Source organism: Candoia aspera, chromosome 4, assembly GCF_035149785.1.
Source record: "Candoia aspera isolate rCanAsp1 chromosome 4, rCanAsp1.hap2, whole genome shotgun sequence".
Classification (NCBI taxonomy): domain Eukaryota; kingdom Metazoa; phylum Chordata; class Lepidosauria; order Squamata; family Boidae; genus Candoia; species Candoia aspera.
In genome coordinates, this window is record NC_086156.1 from 54,939,621 (window position 1) to 54,963,453 (window position 23,833).

General features: G+C 37.3%; 1 protein-coding gene and 1 non-coding gene across 2 annotated transcripts in view; one reads left to right on the forward strand and one right to left on the reverse strand.

Annotated features, from left to right (window-relative positions):
- The window catches only part of GLI3 (GLI family zinc finger 3), a 268,366-nt gene that overhangs the window by 163,105 nt on the left and 81,428 nt on the right, over nucleotides 1-23,833 (reverse strand). The window contains exon 3 of the mRNA XM_063304165.1: nucleotides 7,175-7,207. Coding sequence (XP_063160235.1) covers nucleotides 7,175-7,207 — 33 coding nt within the window. The remainder of the gene's footprint in view (nucleotides 1-7,174; nucleotides 7,208-23,833) is intronic.
- LOC134498129 (U6 spliceosomal RNA) lies at nucleotides 10,223-10,329 on the forward strand. Its single transcript, XR_010067996.1, has one exon. It is a non-coding gene; the product is annotated as a U6 spliceosomal RNA (small nuclear RNA).

The window sequence follows — 23,833 nt, forward strand, 5'->3', positions numbered from 1 at the left end:
GCAACAGACTGCTTCTTTCAAGGACCCAAGCATGTTGCATACTCATAGTAGTTCCTATTGTTTTTCATTTGGTTTTGTCTGGTTTTACAGATATATCACCCAAATAAAATGGGGATTTCTTTTCCTTAATACATTTACATTTATCCTTAGTACATTTACATTTATACTATCTGAGACACCATTATTTTATTTATTTATTTATTAATTCATCAAATTTATCACCACCCATCTCCACCCAAGGAAGGACTCTGGGCAGTTTACAATAAAACACAATTAAAACAATGCAATATAAAACTATAGAATAAATACAATACATAATAAAATATAAATATGATGGAAACCAGATGGCTAAAAGTTTTCTATAAGCCCACAAGCAAAACAGAGCCATTATAGGGAGCTAGCCAGCCCCAGGAGTTACTATTCTCCCTCCCGCCCCAGGCAGGATCCTTATAACAAAGAATCCCTAGTCTTTCTACTGATCAGGACAATTAACAATTATTTGAAGCACTGGAGGGTACAGATTATCAAAATGGCAAGATTTATTTGGAAGGAAAAGCAGCAGTAAATAAACGAAAAAAATAATTGTAGCCAGTAGCACAGGGAGCAGTTTGGGAGAGTAAAATACTTCATTAAATCACTATGGCACTTCCCTCCATGACTCTGAAGCCACACATAGCAAGGAAACAATACTATAACTTTTTTTTAAAAAACTTCATAGTAAGCAGATCCTATGAATCTTCTTCTGAAAGCATAGAAAAGAAAGGGAAGCCCCACCCTTTTTTTGGATTTCAAGGGAAGGGTCCAGATAAATTTGAAAAAAGATTTAGGAATTAATTATAAAGAATGCTTCCCATGGGAAAATGCTTTTGTTTTGATTTTTTTTAAAAAATATAGTAAGATAAAAATTGGACACTAGAGGGAACTGGAAGGAACTAAAGATTATAATTAAAGGAGAAGAACATTCAATCTTGACTTAAAAATACAGAATGAAACAAAATATTTTAACACTGGACATTGTTGTTGTTTATTCGTTTAGTCGCTTCCGACTCTTCGTGACTTCATGGACCAGCCCACGCCAGAGCTTCCTGTCGGTTGTCAACACCCCCAGCTCCCCCAGGGACAAGTCTGTCACCTCTAGAATATCATCCATCCATCTTGCCCTTGGTCGGCCCCTCTTCCTTTTGCCTTCCACTCTCCCTAGCATCAACATCTTCTCCAGGCTGTCCTGTCTTCTCATTATGTGGCCAAAGTATTTCAGTTTAACACTGGACATAGTGAAAGATATTTTTGAACAATGGAACCAGAAGGTAATTTTAAGAGTGTCTGCCTCTCTAGATAGACTGTGTTTAAAAGATGTTATGGAAGAGGAACAAGTTTTACCAGACAAGACTGAGTGATCTGAAAGTGGCTACAAGAATGACATGGGAAAAGATGCTACACTGGACATACAAATGAAACTAGCTGATGTCTTAATAATTAAAAGGGATATACAAATAACAAACCAAGAAAGTGACCTGGATAATTTTCCTATATTGGGAAACAAAAGAGGCTTGTTAAAGCTGTGAAGAATTTTGTGAGACACGACAAAGAAAAAATAAAAAGAAATCAAGTTCTAGGACATTATTTGAAGAGACTAAAGAACAAGATTGTTAAAAATAAAAGGAAGGAATATAAAGTTGGTTTATTTGATGAAGGTTAGTATAGGTATGTTAATGGATTTTTGCTGATATCAGGACTGAAATTATGAGGCCTTAAGGCAGTGGGGAAGCTGTTAGGAAGTTGCAAGTCCCAGGTAGCTTGCAAGTAGGCTGGCAGACAGGTAAGTAAGTGGCTTCTGCCAGGTGGGGAAGGGTGTGCGGGTGGCAGGTGAAGCATGGCAAGGCTGGGGGGGGCTGCTGCCAGGTGAGCAGGGTGCACAGGTGGCTGTCAAAGCGCAGTGCAAGTGCAGTAGGACTGTGGGAGTGTATGCAAGGTTGTGCAGATGACAGGCGAGGCGTGGCTGGCTACTGCCAGCTGGGGGAGGGTGCACGAGGGTGCAAGAAGCTCCAGAGCCGCAGCGTGGGAAGCAGCCCCAGAGCCCAGGTTCAGCAAGAAGTGTCAGAGCCACAGTGCCGCCCTGCGCATGGCTGAGATGGTGAGCCCAGCAAAGGAGTGGCAGGTGAAGACGACAAAGGTCAGCTGGGTGGGAACTCATAAATGCAGACTGGCTTGAATTTTTATTGCATGACTGCAGGGGCGCTGTTCAAGAACCAGTCGCAAATCCATTTTAAAGGGGAACTGGTATGGGGCAAAGCCAAGCTTCAGTCTTCAGTAATTATTTTATCAAATAATAAATACCAGACCCTAGTCCTTTGGAAATGTACCCACTTAACTAGAATCAAGTATATTGGAGTAGAAGGCAGCATCTCAGAAAGTAGCACTGAGCAATCTCCCCAGGAAGGGGGTTTGGGGGTTTTGAGTTTGTTTTTTGGTGATACCAGGTAAAGCATTTATGAATAGTCCTCCATCCTGCAGGGCACCTCTTTTTTTTAATACATAAAATATGCTTTCAGACCTCCAAATTCACTCAGAAGTCTAAAACAGTGCGCTACCCCTAGCCTAACCACTTATCTTGGAGTATCCCCCCTCTATTAAATCTACTGGGATTTACATTCTGGATAATCCAAAGTAAGACTGAACTCTGCTTGCAAGTGGGTAGATGGCAAAATCTTTTCTCCCAGGGCATGCAAATTGGTAAATGTTTAAAAGACATGTACATAGAATTTTTCTCTTTTATTTCAAAAGAAGGGGCTTAAGAGATAAGACAACAAGAAGGAGAAACTCTGAAATTGCACATTTATACTGGTCTCATACTAGTATACAAACAATGTAATACAAGAACTAGAATGGTAGGTTTGGGTGCTAGAAAACTAGCTAAGATCCATGATTAGTTATAAAGCTTACTAGATAAACTTAAGCAATTTTTTTGTCCTGTTTATACAATGCATTAATTATCCTATAGCTAAAAGTTCTGGGTAACAATCTAAGCATGGGAAGACAGTTGTAGCAGGGCTTAAACTCAGGATTCATAGGGAAATAATCTACTTTACATAGTTGTGATGCTTCACAGTGTAATAATTTGCTCCAAGCAATTAATAAAAAATTGTGATTTTACAAAAAAAAAAAAAGAGTAAGTCAACATTTGAAAGTTTCTCACTAGCCTTTTGCATGATCAGGATCTCATAATTGACTGGTGAGTTTTCCTACTCTTTTTAGGAATATCAGATACATTTGAAAGAAGGATGAGGAGGATATAGCATAATCCAAGAGTTTAGATCCTGAATTATGAACCAAAAAATTCTCACTACCAACTTTCCCTGTCTAGAACTTAAACAGAAGATTTAATGGAAGCTTCAGTCATCTGATCTCTTAGCCTCAGACTTAAGGGATAGCAATGGGCTAATGATCTACCTCCAATACAAATACGTTGTAATGATTGCTAATATAGTTGAAGGCCAGCACTTCAAATATGTAAAAATGTATTACTTGTTTATGGGATTTCTGTACTGCCATACTACTAAGGTTGTATAAAAATAATATAAATTACTAAATATAGAATTACAGTCTAAAAACAAAGTAACAAAGACAAATCAAAAGTGGCAGTGGGCAATGCATCAGATATGGCTTGAAAATGAAGACCAGACCAAACTAAAAGAAGAAATAGGTTGAAAGGTGATATATGTAAATATATGTTGGTTTTAGTGATTATCTATAATCTATGACTGCTATATAGAAATTAACTGGAACAGTCTCTGTGTATTTAAGCAGTAGAGCAGAGCAGTGCTCCAGTTTCATGGGGGAGCAAATATGCACAGCAGCCATATCTTTCCTAAGATCATGCAGTTATCGCCCAATCCCAGGAGAAGGTGCATTTGTTTAAGGAGTTGCTGACAGTTGGTATGTCCACACCAAAGTATCTTTTTGCCTTTACATTCAAAGTGTTGCACAGTCCTGATAAAAACTAAAAGAGTTCTGCTGCATCAAACCATCAGCACATTAATCCGTCTTGTGTTACACAGGCTCATTCTGTGTAACACAGAACAGATGCATTTAGGACATTCACAAGCCTGGCCTGAAAAGTAGGTTCTCCCCTTCACTGTCACTTCCTAGCAATCAGTCTTTATGCTGGCAATGTAACCTATGTTACCTATGAGCCAAAAGCAGTAAACAGACATCAATCTTAACAGCCATTGATAGACTGATTTATCATTAAACTGTCCTGACCATTTTTAAAATCATCCAAAATGGCTGCCATTACCATAACTGTTGACAGTGAATTTCACAGTTCAATATGTGCTATATCGTTTTGCCAGTCTTTGCATTTAATTTTAATGGATGACCTTGCTATGGCAAGAGAAAATTTCTCTGTCTCCATGTTGTCTATGTCATGCATGATTTTATATACTCACATCATATCCTCCCTTATCTTCCTTTGTTCTAAGCTACAGAGGTTGACTGCTGTAGTTCTTCATTATGGGTGAGCAACTCTAGTCCCTTAATCATGCTGGTTGGGATTTTTTGCAACATTTCTGGCTCTGTAATATCCTTCTCAAGAAGTGGTGACCAGAACTGTAAACAATACTCCAACTGCGGTCTCAACGTAGATTGGAATGAGGGCATTATCAAAGTTCTATTTTCAATTATTTTCCTAACAACTCTAAACACGGAATATGCATTTTTACAGCAGTTTTACAGTGGGTTGACTTTTTCATTGAACCGCCCAATGTGATTCCAAGATCTCTTTCCTTGTCAGTCACTGCAAACTCAGAGTCCTTTAATGTATAGGTGAAGTTTGGATTTTTTTGGTGTCAACATGCATCATTTTGCATTTATTTATTGCTGTGTACTAATGGGAATGGAAGACATTATGTTGGCCAGAAGGGAAAATTTTAGGATGAAAAAGATAAAGTTGTATTTAACATGTTAAATTCATACAAATGTAGATGTTAGAATAATTTCTATAGGGGTTTAATTTTAGCAATAAAAGTACTGTAAATACTTCAGAATCAAATCCTAGTAGGAATTAATGTTAATCTGTAACAAATTCTGGAATGTGGGTACCTTTTTCCCTCCAGATTGCTGCATCAATACAACAAATAAGCATTTAACAAAATAGGCTTCCCTATGATACCTATTTAATAGGTTTTGTACTAAAGAAAGATTTCAAAGTACAGAATCCATGAATAGGATACTAAGCATGCATAATTTAAATTAGACAAATTGTCCTTCTTCACATTAAAATGTATGACTGGGACTCCAATATTTCCATCACCAGATGTATATAAGGGACATCATAACTTATACATGTGGATGCCCCTTACTGACAGAAGATACCATATCAAGGGCCCACAGACAGTAGGGAAAACAAATGAATACAAATTATTGTTTTTACACCAATACAAAACTAGAGTCAATGAGGGAGAAAGTGATAAGAGTAAAGGATATTACTTAAAATCCTTGAATGACTGAGCAACTTATAAATATGGGAGGTTGCAAATTCAGAGAAGAGGAACCAGGAAGGAAAGGAAAGAGAGGAAAGAAATTGGCATATGCATTGCAGATCAGAAGAAAAGAACTTGAAAGCCTGCCAGGATAATTTTTATGACTGGAAGAGTGTGGAATAGTCACTTCCTCAGATATCCAGGGGAAAATCTAACGCTTGAACATCAGGGAAAAAAAATGACAGATAGGTTATTTAGTCATTTTTCACGTTTTGTTCATATTCCAAGTATTTATTTTTTCCCATCAGCTGTTAAAACAAAAACAAAGTAGCATTATTTATGGCATTTTAAAGGTAGCCCTGTATTGAATGATAATAAATAACAACATTTTAATGAACTATGAGGATAATATTGCACAAACTGAGTAACATCTTAAGGGAGGGGGATTTATTTAGCTGCTGGGATACCCCTTCCTGAACTGTTGAACCAAGAAATCTTAGGATTTAAGCCATTAAGTGCATTTATATTTTAAAAATAAAGTCTTTTCAACAGAACTAAACTTTATATCATCTTATGTCAATCAAAAGAAAAAAAACCGAATTGACGTTATCTGCATTCAATTCTTCTTAAGGTTAACTAATTTCAAATCTGTAGATTTTACAGAATCAGGAACATAAATACAAGCCAATATGCATATGTCAAGGAAAGTCTATAAATCCAATACATTATACTGCAAAATACTAAGGTTTAAAGGTAATACAGGATATAGATTGCCCAAAATACAAATCAGATCTACTAACTATGTCAAGTGTTTTCTTGCATTTATATTAATCATTTGTCTTTACTAGTTTTGATTATTTCATCATATCCCCACTTCTATTCTTAAACCATTTCCTGCAAGTATGAATTATTATATATAAGGTTAAGAGATGCAGTAGAGAAAACAATACAAGCTGGACCAATCAGTGGTTTGATACATATACAGTAACCTTAGAGATTTTAGGACATGCAAGAACCTCCCAATCACGGGTACCCTTTGAATCTCTGAAACGGCTTTCTATACAGCTAGACCACTGATCAGTCTCAGCATATAGCATCTTTTGTGACTGGCAGCGCTCTCCAGGGTCTGAAACAGGGGTCATTCTCAGCTCAATAATGGACTGTGATTATTTTAAATGGAAGTTATATCTTGCATGAATGTACGTGGTCAACCCCATACAGCCTTTCCATGGACGAAGATATAATCAGTGATTAATTTATTTCAATATGCCACCCAGGCGGCAAGACTTTTATAGCCCTTTGCTATTTTACAGCTCAGCTTTTAATATCTCACATCACATCACATCACATCTAGGTTTTCATTTCAAATTACAGCTCATACTGAAATTTAACCAAACCTGATCTTCAAAAGAGATTGGAAATCTAGAGGTTTCTCAGACATTCTGTTTTATTGTGAACCACCCAGATTCCCCCGTATGAGGGAGATGGGTGGTGATAAAAATATGATAAATAAATAAACAAACTTCAAAGGAAGCAGGTAATTTAGATCAACCTAGAAATTGTTTCCCAGTACATCGTTCGAAAATATGATATATTAAATGGTATTAAACATACACCATAGTAACATAAAATTGCAAATGACTGTTAACTGTAATGAATCAAATACACATATACAAACAAAAAAGTTTACTTACAGTATTTTAAAGAATTCAAAGCAGGGGCTGAATCTGAAAAAAAAAAAGATACAAGACAAGTATACAAATGTACACATAAATATATTAAAATAATAAAATACTTGGCAATACTTCAGAACTTACTAAAGAAATATGATGATTATTAATGGACTAGTTTCAACCAGTTGTTCCTTGTGTTTTTAATGTTTATATTTAAGGACACCCCTTGTCTAAACTGCAATGTTTGCAGTAGCAAAATTAGTTTTATTAAGTATAATTAGTTTCAAAACTATATGCCTCATCTAATGTTCAGGGGAAAGTAGTTTTAAAACAAAACTGGAAAACTTAGGCTGCAATCTAAAACTGGCCAAAGGCCAACTCAGAGTTCATAGTAAATGGCATAATTGCCATTCTGTTGGCATAGAGGTCAGTTAGTGGAATATTATTTATGCCCTCCAGAATTCCTAGGGCATACAGGAAAAAAAATATCCTAGTACAGATGTACTGAGAGTGCTATCTTGATTTAAGCAGAAAGTCCATAGGTACCCATATACTGTATTATAACAACAACAACAACAACAACACAATTTGAAGGGCTGTTTTTTCTGGTTTGGTTTGTTTGGTGACTTCAGGTCAGTGTTGACTCCTGGCAACTGCCTGGACAAGTCCCTGCAGTTTTCTGGAAGTGGTTTGCCATTGCCTCCTTCCTAGAGCTGAAAGAGGGTGACTGGCCCAAGGTCACCAGGCTGGCTTTGGTCTAAGGTGGGACCAGAACTCAGAGTTTCCCAGTTTCTAGCCAGGTGCCTTAACTACTCCACCTACTCTACAAATAAAATATGCCCAATTCATACTTCACCAAACTATCATGGAAAATAGTACTTTTCACTGGTTCAAGAGAAGTATGTATCAGCTGAAATACACTGTTTCTTCCTACTCCAGCTCCAACAATCCCCTATGAGTAATTTAATATTACTGAATCTTTACATTTTCTGAGCACTTTAATATATTTATTGTTGCGTCAAGCAATCACATTAATAATTCATTCCCCTCCTCAACTTTTGTTTTAAAACCAGGCTTTTGAATAAAAATGTATTTTCAACAAAACAAAGCTCACCAGTGTCACCATAGAGAAAAATACATTTGTATACCCACACATGCCCGCACAAAAATGTTCCTCCTTGATCTCCCAAACGTTTTTCTAATAGCTGCTGAATCTTACTACTCTTCTGCTCTTAACATTAACATGTTGGTGTTCTGTTTTTTCCAGATCTTTGCATGAAGAAGTTAAATGGTTACAGGTCATCGTTCTTTTACAGGATTTATCAACCACTAGTGCAGGACTATTACCTATTTATTTAATTTTTAATTTGCTTTTCCTCTATGAGCTCAAAGCAGCATACAGTGTTTTTCTCCATATTTTATCTTCACCTTATGAAATCAGACAGTGAATGTGCCAAAGTTGCCCAGTGAACTTCATAGCTGAATGGAGATTTGAACCATGGTCTACCAAACTCTACCCTTCCAAAAAAATTATTTTTGTTCTTCCTATATCCATCCCCTTTTCATTCTCTCAGCCTAAGCTATATAATGCAAAGATATTCCTAAGGAGAGAACTTGGCAGATGCCTCCAAATTCCCAGGAGATAAGTAGCAATAAGCTTAGTATGAATATAAAAAAATGAAGTTGATTAAGGCATTGGAATAAAATATTATTTTATTTGCATTTGCAAGTTTTATTACAATCAATAGACCAGAGCTAAGATAAGAACAAACAATAAATACTAATATAGTATAATGAGGATAAAACATCCAACTAATGGCTTTAATCAGATTGTTTCCTATGTGAAACAATCTATAGATTTAGATTAAATTTTATAAAAGGCTTTTATTAAAAATCATGGTATTTATAATAAGAATTGCATCCCCACGTATTTGTGTCTGAAACACAGGCTATAATCCATGAGACAGATGTAAGCCCATTGATTTCAACAGTAAAATGCTCTTCGTTTTGTGCTAGGAAGGCTATCTCAAAAATATGCATCACTGACTTAGCAAACAGGAGTCTGATGTGCAAGTCTGACTGAAGAAAGAGAAAAAGCAGAGCCAAGAAGGAAATAGTCACTATTGCTGAATGTTTCCTGAGGGGTGATGACTGCCCATTGCTTTCCATTGGGGAAGCCTCAAGGAGCAATTTAGGATGCCAGTTCTAGATAGAACATTTCCAGACAGGAAGTGAATGAGCAGGAATTTTGCAGGGGAGATCAAGGCAGATTTTTTCTCCTCTCTTTCTCCTGTTCATCTGAGGAATATGAAGACCAAGAGAACTCTTCCGATGGCCTAGAGATGTGCCACATTTATTTCCCTCCTTAACATATGTAGTTCCATGACAAGAATTACATATGCTACAATGGCAGGCTGGAATAGGAGGTGAGGGCATTAAGAGACAAAGGAATCTATGCTTCGGCTCATTATGGACAATGAGGGCTTCTTGGATCAGAAGTATTTGCTGAGGAAGAGTACCAACTAGCCTTCCAGAAGCTAAAACAAAGCCAAGTGAATGGGATAGAGACCTACAGAAATACGACACAAAGCCCAAGATTGCCAAGGAAGCTCTTTTACTTTTGAGCTTCAGAATATATGTCAAAGCCTCCCCACAGATAATGTTTCTGGATCCCCAGATGAAGTGATATAGGCCCTAAAGAATATCGCTAAGAACAAAGCTGCAGGAGACGATGGAATACCAGCTACATGTGGTTTATAAGCAAGGATAGAAAACACAGCATAGTAAAGGGACTGGAAAGTATCAATTTCTATCCCATTATATTCCAAAAAGAGCAATGCTAAAGAATGCTCAAACTATCAGAAACATCTGCACTTATCTCACATGTTAGTAAGATGAAACTCAGGATTTGACAATCAGATTTCAACAGTACAAAGAATGAGAATTACCAGATGTGTAAGCTGGATTCAGAAAAAGCAGAGGCACCCAAGATTACACTGCTAACATCTGATAATGGAAAAGTCAAGGGAGTTCCAAATATGTAGAAATACACATGCGCGCACACGCACAGTATATATAGGAAAAAAGCACATATTAAAATTGGAATGATACAAAGATGATTAACATGGCCCCTGCACAAGGATGACACACAAGTTCTTGAAGCGTTCCATATAAGTTTCATTATAGATATAGATATATATCTTGGAGACAATATGACATATTAACAGAAGCCAGCACTGATTTGTCAAGGACAAATCTTGAGAAACTAGCCTGTTTTTTAAATTAATTTTATTGCTGTTCTAGCCCATCCAACCCCAAACAGCCTTGACTGGGTAACTTGATTAACAGACTGTGGTAATGCTATAGACATAAATTTCAAAATACCTTGTAAAACTTTTGACAAGGTATCCTATGACATCCTATCCTATGATTACCAAGTCATCTAAGTTTGTGGTGGATACCAAGTCAATTAAAATTGGAAATCATGCTCAAAGAGTTCACCAGTGGTTCCCCATGAGATGCTAAGTGCAGTGGCACAACTACGAGTCTGGGATTTTAATAACGGACCCAAACTGATAGAATAGAAATGAGTGCCTGCCATCATTCTGGTGTCCTCCACCAAGGTGCCCAAAGAAGAAAACATGAGAAAATGGTCTTAGAGATAGATCTGTGTACGTGTTGCAAGAAATCTGGAAAAAAAAATAATCCTCTTATTTCTTGTTCCCATTTAATTTCTCTGGTTTTAAGTTGCATTAAGATTGAAGACAGTATTGGGTAGAAATGAGGAACATACCCACAGTCTGCAATTCCATTTTATTTCTGAGAACACTGAAACCTAACTTTTATAACTATTTCAAACAAAATACAGTAATGTGGCTCTGTGAGGTAAGGCTAGTTTGACTACTTAGCTGAGAATTATTTACTTAACTAAGGAAGTAATCTTATCCAGAATAAATAAACAGTAGCTGCACATATTCTTTAATGCAGAGGGAAGGTTGAAACTATACCTTCATAATAACAAACAGATAGTGAAAATATAAGCTTTCAAGTTTCTAAAAAATGAATGCAAGAAAACGCGAACTGCTCTTTACTGCGTTCCTAGACTTGGCATCTGAATGCAGCCATTCATCAAAACACAGCAGGTTTTTCATCTGAGGTGAGTGTCTTGTTCAATCAAAGGAAAGCTACTGACAATCTTTCAAATATCCAGTTCTAAATATTACCTACAGCAACTGGCCTGATTTTGATTTATTTAATAATTTGAGCAGAAAACACCTATAGTAAAAAACATTACATGTAATCACTTACATTTCTTTGTTGTATACACAAACATATTACCAAAATAAGAAATGACAATACCAAGTTACACCAGTTTGTTCCAGCCAGACTGACTTAATAGTGTATATAGAGTTAGTTATACACATGCCCATACATTTAAACCATAGTCTAGATATGGTTTCATTTCACTGATTTTCATGGACAGGGAGCCCCAGAATTGGCGATCAATTGCTAAAATAAAATTTTACATTTTAAAAAAATGCTGATTCAGGAACAATGGGAATACACAGAAGGCATTTTGCATTTCACAGACCTGCTCCTCTGTTTATGTACAATTTCTGTACTGCAAGAAATGTCTAACACAGATTCTGGGTAAACTGTTATAGAACAATTTGCCACATTTAGTTCTTTCTTTAATCAAGAAACCTGCCTGATTGTGAGCTTATTTCCCCAAGGCTGAGAGGGAGGGTTATTCCATTAAGACTTTCAGGACCTAATATGTTTCTGAATTACTCCAGACTGAGCTAACATGAAAACAAAGCCTGGTTTCCACTGCATGGAAAGACAACTCTGATTCTCAGCTGGGAAAATTTAAGGATATTTTTATACTTACACAACAACTTAAGAAATCGAGGTAATTGCATCTGTTGAGCCACTATTGTCAAGGACTATGAACTAACATCTAATAAGCATAAGCAAGGTGCTGCCTATTATTTATTAATCTATCTATCTATCTAATTAATTAATTTGTCCCTGCCCATCTCCTCCCATCAGGGGACTCTGGGAAGTTTACAATAATTAATTTTAAAAAAAACATACAGTAAATAAAATATAAAAATACTAAATTAATAAATAAATATAACTAAGGGTAAAAAGTAAAAAAGTCCAAGTGGCAGGAGAATCTAAAACAGTCCAAGTGTGGGAGGAGTGGCCTATAGCAGCCATCCCCATGTAGATCTTTTCCCTTCTCATTATGCATTTCCCAGGTTCTTCATGCAAGGAAGGAGCTGCATAGAAATCCCCTTTGCCTGCATCCTATTTCTTAAGCATGAAAGGTTACAAAAGATGAAAGAGACGTATTTAGCATTTAGTAGTTCTAGCAACAACAAACACAATGTCCACACACAAGTGCTGCATCTAGCGAGACTACAAATGGAAATCCTGACTCTCCCATTCTTTCCTCTCTATTAGTGCTTTGAGCCAATGGGATAGTTAGAACAAGGTACACCTCCTTGACTTACACTGCAGTTGGCCCAGTGGGAGAGCACAGTGAGAAGGATGATGGTCATGCAAAGTGGTTGAAGCCATGTCAAACACATTTGCAGAATCAGGATTCCATTTTGCATTTGGGGGGGAGGATTGTCCGATTTTGTACATGCATGCTCTAAGTCTATTTTGCACAATGTTCATGTGTTGTTTCTACCTTAAATTCACGGACACAAAAGAGAAAAAACACAAGAGGCCCAGAAAGCTAGGAGAGAGAGAGAGCAATTTGGGGAGCAGCTCAGGAGATGTGAATTACCAATTCCTTGACTATATAGCATGAACATGATAACAGTGCCCTGCTGGATTCTCACTCCTACACTACATAAATGTCCTTGGGAAAAAGAAGGGTTGATCCTCAAATAGATCATACCTTAATTACCAAAGGCCACCAACTCTATGAATAAGTATTAGCAGGCGAAGACTATTAGAGGCTTCATACAAGAGAAGGCAACCCACAGTTCTAGGATTACACAAGATCATCACTTTATTACAAAACTCCTCTACAAAAATTAATCCAGGCCTTTGGCAGCCTACTGAATATGGGAAAAGTGAATGGCAAAGAACAAAATGAAGTAGCAGAGACTGAAAATTGGTTTTGACAGTGGTTCCACCAATGTTGCTTCAAGCTAACTCATCAATTGTATGCAGTCTCATACAGCACAGAGAGCAGACCATGTCTTTATGGAGGCTACACTTGATTTTATTTTTTTTTATTCTCTGATCTGTCAGAGACAGACACAGGGGAGGCACAACGATGTAATTACATTGTCAGAAGGGGCCAGGGCGACATTTCCGTCCTTATTTGAGGGGATTAATAGGGCCAGGTTATTTGCGGGACTGTTTCTCCTTGAGGATATATGTCCATACCACCAAATTGGGTAGAGTAGGCCCAATCCAGGTCCCTTCCCTTAAATGTTGCCATCTAGTAGAACCTAGAAAGTGTGCCTTTTCTATAGCAGCCCCAGCCCTGCTATGGAAAGAGCTTTGGAAACCTCTTTCCTTTGAAATCCAGCAGGCCCTCACCGTCTTAACCTTCCAGAAGGCCACAAAGAGCTGGTTCTTGCCCTAAGCACTGGGATAGGGTGAGGTTGAGGCCTGAAGACGGTGGTATTGGCTACATTGGATGTTGTGGCATCAGTTTTTTTTTTAAATTGTATTTATGGTGTTTGGGTTTTGAACCATTGCTGTGACCTGACCAGAGTCGTGTCTCTTAAGATGGACAGCCATAAAAATATTTTAATAATTGATTAATTAACACAAAACTGTTAAGTTAATCTAACACTATTGTTGTTCTTATAAAACTGAGACACAGTGTTAAAAATCTTGTCACTGAAAACTGGAATTCTGCTGCTAAATTTTGGAGGTCCAGTCATGAAGGGTTTTAAGTGTACCAAAAACTGGAGTTAAGAACACATGTTAATTACTCCTATTCTGCAAAACATTGACTGCAGGAATGCAGCTTTGCAGACTTTATGAACAGTAAGAGTCATATGTTATATACAAGTAAATGACAGTAACATAGAACTATTATAATTAATCATTAGATGTGACCAATAGGAATTATTGTGTATTGAACTTATATGGATGTTTATTCTGTAAGCAGAAGATATGAAGAGGAAAGGGAAAATACAAAGCAGGAGAATAGACCAACAATCCATCTAACATAATTGTGGAGAATCTTTTTCATGGTAAGATCTAGGAAGGAGTAGGAGGTATGTTCCCCACATTGAGTTATTTATAAACATATTAAAGGTGGGATAAAAAAAATCTAAAAACAATCTGTCCCATTAAATTAAATTCCAGAATATTTTACAGTCAGACATTTCTAGTTAAAAACGATAGCAACTTCCTACTAGAAGGAGACCTAGCACCAGCATAAAGGCCAATATGTAGTTTAAGCACAGTCAGTTCCAATTTCTGATTGCAAAACCTGGAGAATAAAGTACAGAAATAAAATTCATCTTCTCTCAAGAATGCATGTATGATGCAGTGCTATTGAATGGTAAGTATTCATTACACATATATTACGGACATCTGCAGGTTTGTTTGGTTTTTTTAAAGGCAAGGTAGTGTCTGCAAGTGTGCAATCAAAGCCTACTTCCTTTTTGTGTATTGCACTTTTGGCACACATAAAAAGGGGCAGGGCTTCAATCATGGATACCCTCTTGAGTTTTTTTACCTCCCCTCCATTGCAGATGTCCAGTATGTATCGTCTTACACGTTCAGAACAAAGAACATAATTTAAAATTGCTCTAGACTGGTAATACAGAAAACATTAAGATTCCAGTCAAACAGAAACATAAGTTTGGTTTTTTAAACCGCCTGGATATGATATGGAAGCGTAGAAAGTGAACAAAAAATTGGCTAGAAACCAGGAGACTGAGAGTTCCAGTCCCGCTTTAGCCATGCAAGCTGGCTGGGTGACCTTGGGCCAGTCACCCTCTCTCAACCCAACTCACCTCACAGGGTGGTTGTTCTGGGGAAAAGAGGAGACAGGAATAACAAGAACAAAACAAGAACAAAGTGCAATAAAAGCCATAAAGGAAGGAGAAATGCCTCCATGGTTCGATTTTTATATTACTGATAATATGGAAAAGGAAAAGAGGGAAGAGAGAAGAATGAGAGAAAATAATAAATGTTTTGATTAAGTGGTACGAGGATCCCCAGCCAGTCCATTAAAAAAACCCATTCTTATGTAAAACTAAAAGTGGATAAATACTCAAGGACAACTGTACTGACTCCTTTAAAGGATCAGGAACAGCAGCCTATCACTGACAGTAGCGGCAACCTGTTCCCAGAAGTCTCCTCTAGCAGAGCTACAGCAAACTGGGACAAAGATTTTCTGTGAAAATCCCTTATCTTGGCATTCATGGATGCTTCTTCTTTGATTGTCTTGAACTGCCACCTGTCCCAGATGTCTTTGAAGGCAACATTAAGTCTGTGATGGATCTGACCTCCTTGAGCTGAGATCCTTTTATGTCTTTCTTCATTTTCTGCTCTGTTACTTTCTTTCACTGCAATGTACACTACATGAAACAAAGGGAGTTCTCACCATTGTCCCCAGCTATTTGAAAGCAGAAAGGAGCGGGGGGGAAACAATGTTAAGGATTATATTCTATCTGCAATGTGGAGTTTTCCTCCAGAGACAAGCCTCTTATATTTTATAGTTATAACTAGATAGCTTTTACATGAAGACAACCTAAAAAAATTGAGGAATCAGTATGCTGGAAGCCAAGAAGAGAAGGCTGCATGTCAAAGATAACTTTAAGATACTCATACTACAGAGATATATTAAGAATCGCATTAAAAGATGAATAACCAGGAAGCAACAAGCCACATGGCCTTCATTAAATAATTAAAGGAACTGCAGACAGATCTTTATTACAGAAAAATGCCCTAAATGTTCATGCAGAAGTTTATTTTAAATATACACAAGAATTAATTCAAATTAAAGTTAGGTGGAAAGCCTATGTCATAAATAAATATATCCTGGGCTTGTATCTTAATAGCTAGTGACAGCTATAAGTAAATATATACAAACATAGATAATATATACATACACACCCATATCTAACACAAGTTCTGGTTGTAAAGAGTTCATATGCCAATCATGTGCTAAAAAAACATCTCCCAAATTATTTCTTTTTTTAAAATCTGTTATCTAATTTGAACTTCAAGGCACACTCAATGGTTCTGGAATGTTGAGCTGAGTACAACTAATGTGGCTTCCTGAGACATTCATGGATAGGGAACAATTCAAAGCTGTGCTTCCAAAATCAGACTTGCAGTCACTGTTGTAACTCCAGTTCCCAATAGTTCCAGTAAAAACCTAATAGAGGTGACATATTCCAAACTCATCACAATGAAACCAACCGCACCTTTCATGTCAGTGATCTGAAGAATGAAGTTGACTGTGGATACTCATACCAACAAACTGTTCTGAATTCATGTATTTGAAGAAAGCCAAAATAAAATATGAAACAATAAATCTTCACAGTCTCCAGTTCCAGAAATACAGATTCATGTCATTAATACATAGTATTGAGGATCTCAGTCAAACATAACTTTTCAGCACGTTTAAACTCACATTTGACATTTTGCTCATGGAAAGGAGATAGACATGTGTACTCCACTTCTACACTCTCCCTATGTTGATGGAGAAGATTTCCTGGGAAAATATAACCATATTCAGTGAGCATAATTACAGTGCTTCCTGCAAGCAGAAGCACTCCAAAATTAGCTCTCCATCATATGAAACTCTAGGTTCAGTTCAACACAATTAACATTTTTCTGTAGACCTTCACCATGAAGAAGGTGGTTATGGGTGGAGATGCTGTGGTCTATCTTCCTGCCCTGAGTTGGATTTTTTAATTTGTGTACATAAACTGCCAAATAAATTTACAATTTTTGGCATTTTAGCTCACAGTAACATTTTCTCTGCAAGACATTCATTCTTCCATCCTTTCATTCATCCTCAGAGTTTGACAATAAGGTTGTGTTTTTTTTAAGACACAAAATAATTATTTATAGAACACCAGTAATTTAACAATTCCAGTCTTTATTTCTGGACCTCTGATGTTCAAAAGCATGTTAATAAACAATAAGGAAGTTAATAAACTATATTAATAAGTTCATTCAATAATAAGCTAAGAATGTCCTAACAGTCAGGAACCACGCTGAGACAAGGAATAGGTCTCTAGTGTTTTATTACTGCTACATTAGACAGAAAATCCTAACAAACTGAAGAAGCATGGGAAAAACCCAGACAGATAAACCCCAAAGTCAAGGCGGGTCTGATCTGTGTCTCTTTGAATGGCTGCTCTACTCCTCAGTAGTACGCATGCGTTTTCCCCTCCTGCTCACCATCAGTACTCATGACAAAGATAGGTTTATTCAATATTACACTTGGTTATTAAATACAGCTGATGTCTTGAAAAACAGTTTGCAGGGCTCTGAAAGTAAGTATGTTATGCCACAGAAGTGTGAACCAGTTTGTGCAGCTGGCCAAAATCCTTCAACATAATAAATTATTAGTAAAATAAAAACAAGATAAAGGTCAAGAGCCTGGTAAAATCAGCCCACAGAAACAGAACTTTTTATTACTTCAAAACATGTTCTTTTGTAAAAAAAAAAAAAAAAAGTGAGAGCCAAAATCACCTCAGCTTTCAAACACCATACTTTAATCCAGTGTAACTTTTTATAATAACTAGAACTTTCTATGTTGCAAACAAGATGACCGAATGAATCCAACCAAATATACCAGAATAAAATATTCGAATGGCCTACTCCTTTCAAGCAATGCATTCATGCACTGTCGCATCACATTTGCAAGGAAAGAAATCAAGTTAAATGAGAACACACTAATCAACCTAGAGGAAGCCTCGTGGGGGCAAATACAAGCCTGAAGATTAATTAAGATGTTTGAAAATGTAAATATAACATGGGACCTAAAAAGTCCCTATTTGTTTTGCTTTTAAGAATTGTCACAGAGAGAGGTTATTTGAGATATCAGCATATTTATCAGATCGGGCAACATATGAAGAGGTAGTGCTACAATTCTACTTAATTAATTAATTAATTAATTATTCAAATTTTGTTGCCACCCATCTCCCCCAGAAGAGGGACTCAGGAAGCTATCTAGAGTGGTGACCATGAAGACTCACTCATGGTTTGGCTGAGTAAAAGCTCCACAACAATGTGTGATACATTTACTTCACCTGCACATGGTAGAGTTAATACAAGTGACAGCAACAACTGAAACTGTTCAACCTACCACACAGAATTGCTGTTGTGGGGAAAAATAGGAGGAGCTTCTGGGTAAAAAGTAGAATATAAATTAACAAATAAGTAAATTAACTTCTACTATCTGTAGTTAAAAAGACCTTCCATGTCAAGATGAACAGAGATTTACGTCTGAAAAATGTGAGGAGAAAATTACTGTTTTAAATCAAAGAAGAAAAGCAGGCAAGCAGCTGGGTTGGGGAAAATTAGATCTGAAAAGCAGCTGAGAGATGCATCTTTTTTCCTCCTTAACCATTCCTATTCCAGATCATTTCCTACACTGGAAAACCATAATTTGAATTCTGGGGCAAGCAATGGTAGACAGCGGTTGGGGAAGCATTGCACACATACACCCTTAAAATACCTTCTTTTTCTATTTAACAACAGCACTTCTGTCTTGCATGGATTTAATTTAAGCAAGAAAGACCAGAATCACTGCAAATCAATCCATCAAGGTCCAGTTGTGCCAGATGATCCAGAAGGATACTACCATGAATTAGAAGCCACAGAGAGGTAAGAACTAGCAGGCCAACATTCCAATACATGTCAACTACCATAAACTTTCTTCAGAAAGTTTAGATCATCAAACCAAGGTGGCCAGTACCTATCCTAACCAATCGCCCACATCAAATGATTCCATATAAATAGCATCATTCAAATATACCTGGAGCTGCAAAGTCAGCAGCTTCTCAGTCACCTTTTCCAGAAACAGAATGCTTGAGACTGGACAACAGTGGCCTAGATCTCCTTAATTAAAGTTTTTATTACTGTCTTCCTACTCAAAGTTTTTACTACTTTCTTTAAAAAGGGGAACACATCACACTAACTAAGAGGCATTAATCACCTTATTTAATCATGGGGTCAGTCTCATCCAAAATAGATCAAAGATCAAGCAAGCATCTGGTAGTCCTGATCCATCCACACCTCCTTTCCAACTTCTACAAGCTAAAAGGAATCCAAAATAACTGAACAAACAGTTGCCAGTTGTACACCTCCATGAACTTGCTCCAACGTTAAAATTTAGGTCATGGTGGATCCAATTGACTTTTATCTGCAAAGAATAATATAAAATGCTCACAGCAAATCACTAACTGCATAAATATCCATTCAAATAGAAAATCAAATCTAGTGGGTGCCCTGCTGCAAACATGGAACCAGATATCATTGGAACAGTTTATGGTCCTCATGAATGATATGAAATCCATTGTGCTCCTCACTGGTTTGTCTCAGTGTGAATAATGAAATCTTCAAAGACAAGTAACCAATGTCTTGTATGAGATAACCCTGGCTAACTCAAGAAAAAAGTCTCTTAGCTGGTGCGGTAAACAGCTTGGGTCCCTCACAGATGAAATCTGGAATGGTGCTGGCGGAAAAAAAATGTTTTGATTCCCGTCTTTATGTGATGGTTGCCCTTATTCCAATAAAGCACAGACTCACTAGCCAGGGCTAAGGATTTCCGGTTTATTGAGAATAGAATGCATACACTGAAAAAGACAGGAATGAGCACATGGCGTGCGAGGTAGCCGGTAAATACCCGCGGTGCGGACCTGGTCCTTCTCCACCCCCCATTGTCCCAAAGTCCTGATCCGGAGTCTTGATGGGCGATCAGGGTGCGATTCCGGGGTCTCGATGGGCGATCAGGGGGATTAGCGCTGATTACCTCTGTCCTCTTCCTGTGTCCGGCGCAGGTGTGTCCCCCGGGGTAATGCAGAGATGTCAGGGAGATAGGATGATGGCTTCTCGGGTCAGGGCAAAGGTATGGCTCCTTTGTCCTTTATTGGTATTTGTCTTTTAGTGCTTAAAGGATTATCACTAATTCCTTCCTCTTTCCTTCCCTTCTCCGGAAAGGCATGTTCCCCGTTGCGATGCATGCATGCATCGCAACGGGGGACATGACATTATCCAAGCACTGTTCTAGCCATTCAGTTACAGCAATATAGACTCCAAATTGGAATGGAGATTTGAACAGAGCTGATCAAAACTACAGAATTTTCCATAACCACAGCTGTCTATTGCCTTACTTTCCAACACTAAAGTGGTGCACCATGGAGTAGCAAGGCTTTCCACTTCTCTTTCTGCTGGGTCTTTGTGACATAAACCAGGTCAGCAATTTCACACAAGATTATATCCTGGAAAATAGATGTTTCACCAACAACTGACATGGTACTGAAGAGGTATTTAGGTTACAGAGGTCATATTCACTGCATTCTTCACTTCGGTGGTTCGACTGCAACCTGCTCTCCTTATTACTAAAGGCCAAGTTACAGCTTTCAACTTTCTCCCTGTGTAACAACTGAAGTAAAACTGATGGTAGTTATTCCTTCAGTGCTTACTTTGAGGTCTTTGCTCATTCTCCAGTCACACCAAACTTTAGCACATCTGTTAATACCACACCCCAATACATCCAGTAGTCAAATTATTATCCCATTACAAACCCTGGCCTATCCTGGTAACCAAATATACAAAAAGTAAACGAAGCAGAGTGTCCTATATCCCAGATTGTCCCCAATGCAACTCTTAAATGGGCAGCATCCTCTCCACCCTAGAATAACTCTTTATTTTAAGCCCCAGCTCCAAGAGATAATAATACTCCCTGATAAGTTAAACAACGTTTTATCATAGTAACACTGAAGGAACCAGTTTAAGACATCTGTGTGTGTGTGTATCCCAAGGTGATCAGCAAAAAATGCAAGTGACTGAAGACATTAAATAGAAGTAAAAGAGCTCATATTAACACTGGGTAGTACTGGAAATAAAGAGACAAGATAAATAGTAAAAGCCCTTTCCCTTCAATTTAGAAAAGAAAATTACTAAGCTACGTTATGGTTCCAGAAAACCAATCTCCACAAAAGAAGGCTGGGGTAGTTTTTGCACATGCTTAGTTGGAATTAATATGTGGTTACAGGTTGGCTTGATATCTTCTCAATCCACAACAAATTCCAGTAAGCTCTGCACAAGAATTCTACTGTAATTTCTTGGTATTTTCACACAGTCAAATAAATCCAAACTGTTTATGGACCATGAATCCCATATTACGTATTACACAAAAGGATGATCTACTGAAAAGAAAACAAACTCAGTAGGACTTAGGAAATCCTAACTGTACAGATGCAATTTTTGATATGCATATTCAACACAATGAATTATGGTCTCCTTCTAATGATACTTCAAAAGGCATGCTTCTTGAAACTACAAGACAGTGAATCCCAAGAGAATTGACCTTGCTAAGAACATTTACAAACACATTCCCTCACAATAAAGGGACTGCCCATTTAATAAGAAATATATAGTGATAATACACTATTTGTCTAGTTTTATGATAAATCAATTTAATAATATTAGTTTATTAATAATTTATTAATAATTTAGTAAATTAGTGAGAGCCAGTTTGGTCCTTGCAAACCAGGAGACTGTGAGTTCTAGGCCTCCTTTAGGCATGAAAGCTGGCTGGGTGACTTTGGGTCAGTCACTCTCTCTCAGCCCAACCCACCTCACAGGGTTGTTGTTGTGGGGAAAATAGGAGACAGGAATAAAAAAAGGAGCAATAAAAATCTAGTAACAACAATGATTACAGTTCTTCAGAGGAACAAATCTGCACAATGGATAAAAACACCTTCTTACAACATGTAAGAAACATACTAGCAGGGTTTCAAAGATTAAAAAAAAATCAACCCAAATAATTCAGGAACAAAGTATTGCCATTTCTCAAAAATGTATTAAAGCTGGACTAACTAAACTGACTTTTCCTTTATTTTAAGTTAAGTCCTTATGCTTTATTAAGAACCAACAGACCTTTCAGATGACCAGCAAAAGTCACTGACAAACACTAACTATATATTTCAAATGACAACTTATTTAAACAATTTCACCCTATACTTAAGTTCTCTGTACCTCTGTACTTGAAAATAATTCAACGATTAATAAAATAACTTATTCCAACAAATAAATAATACTGTTCTAGAACTGTGTTGAAAAGTAAACCATGCACCAAAAAGAACACCAGAAGTGTGTCCTTCCAAAAAGGTTTCACAAGTAAAGGAAAATTAAATGCTTATCTCACCGTAACCAGACTATTCTCATAGATTTTCAGCTATGTTAATACAGGATGTCCCATACACAACACAACATCTGATACAACTTTTTTCGTGTAACCTCTTGTTGATGTAAGATACAGCAATATTACATTACAGGTAGTCCTTGCTTAAGAACCATTTGTTTAGTGACAGTTCGAACTTACGACAGTGCTGGAAAAAAACGACTTATGACCAGTCCTCACACTTATGATTGTTACAGCGTCCCTGTGGTCCCATGATTGCAATTTGGGCACTTGGCAACCAATTCACATTTATGACCATCACACCATCCTGGAGTCATGTGATCACCAGTTTTGACCTTCCTGGCCAGCTTCTGGCAAGCAAAATCAATGGGGAACCATGTGATTCACTTAACAACCATGGGGTTCGCTTAATGCTCACAGTGATTCACCTAATGACCACCACAAAAAAGGTTGTAAAATCAGGTTGGATTCGCTTAATGACAGCTTCACTTAGCAACCAAAATTCTGGTCCCAATTGTGGTCGTTAAGCGAGGACTACCTGTATACAGTACTAGGGAGAATTCTAGGTGCTAGGCTCTCTACTTGTCAAAAGGCTCAGTAATCCAGATCCCTGTTCTTCTCATTCAGCATTCCTTGCATGCCAAGAGAACAACTATTGGTGCAATGACCTGCTTTTAAAATCAGGCTAGTGTTAATGTAGTTCTGCTAGGACAATAAAGCACAATAACCTTTTGTATAATAGCATTTGCAGTTCTGCAACTGGTATAAAAAGTAATCAAGCAATGAAACTTAAGTTTATTCTAATTAAATCATATCATCTTGCATATGGCAGAGATACAAACATTAGTACGTGTATCAGAAGAAGAAATCAATTTTATACCACTTCTGATAGGCACACACATGCTTGGTGTTCTGCATGTTTCACACCTGGATCTTTTACATTTGCCATGAGCCTCCTAGAGAGCCTTCAAATTAAAAAGTGAGATCCCTGTTTTAAGGCTTTTGTTTTTAACAAGAAAGTGAACATCAGAGTTATGTGCTCGACACTTTGAACCATGAGGATTTCAAAGTGATTTCCAAATTGACTGTGTCAGAAAAAATGAAAAGTTTTAGACATGTTGGAACTTTGCACTTTCCTTGACATCATCTTGCCTCAAGAATCTATTTTGTTCCAAAAAAAGAGTAGAGTCACAGACTCTGCTGGCTGCAGAAAAAAAAAAGATGTCTGCAGAAGGGTCAGAGCTTAATTGTCCTTATATATTAAATTGAACTGTTGTTTCCATGGAACTGTGGAATGA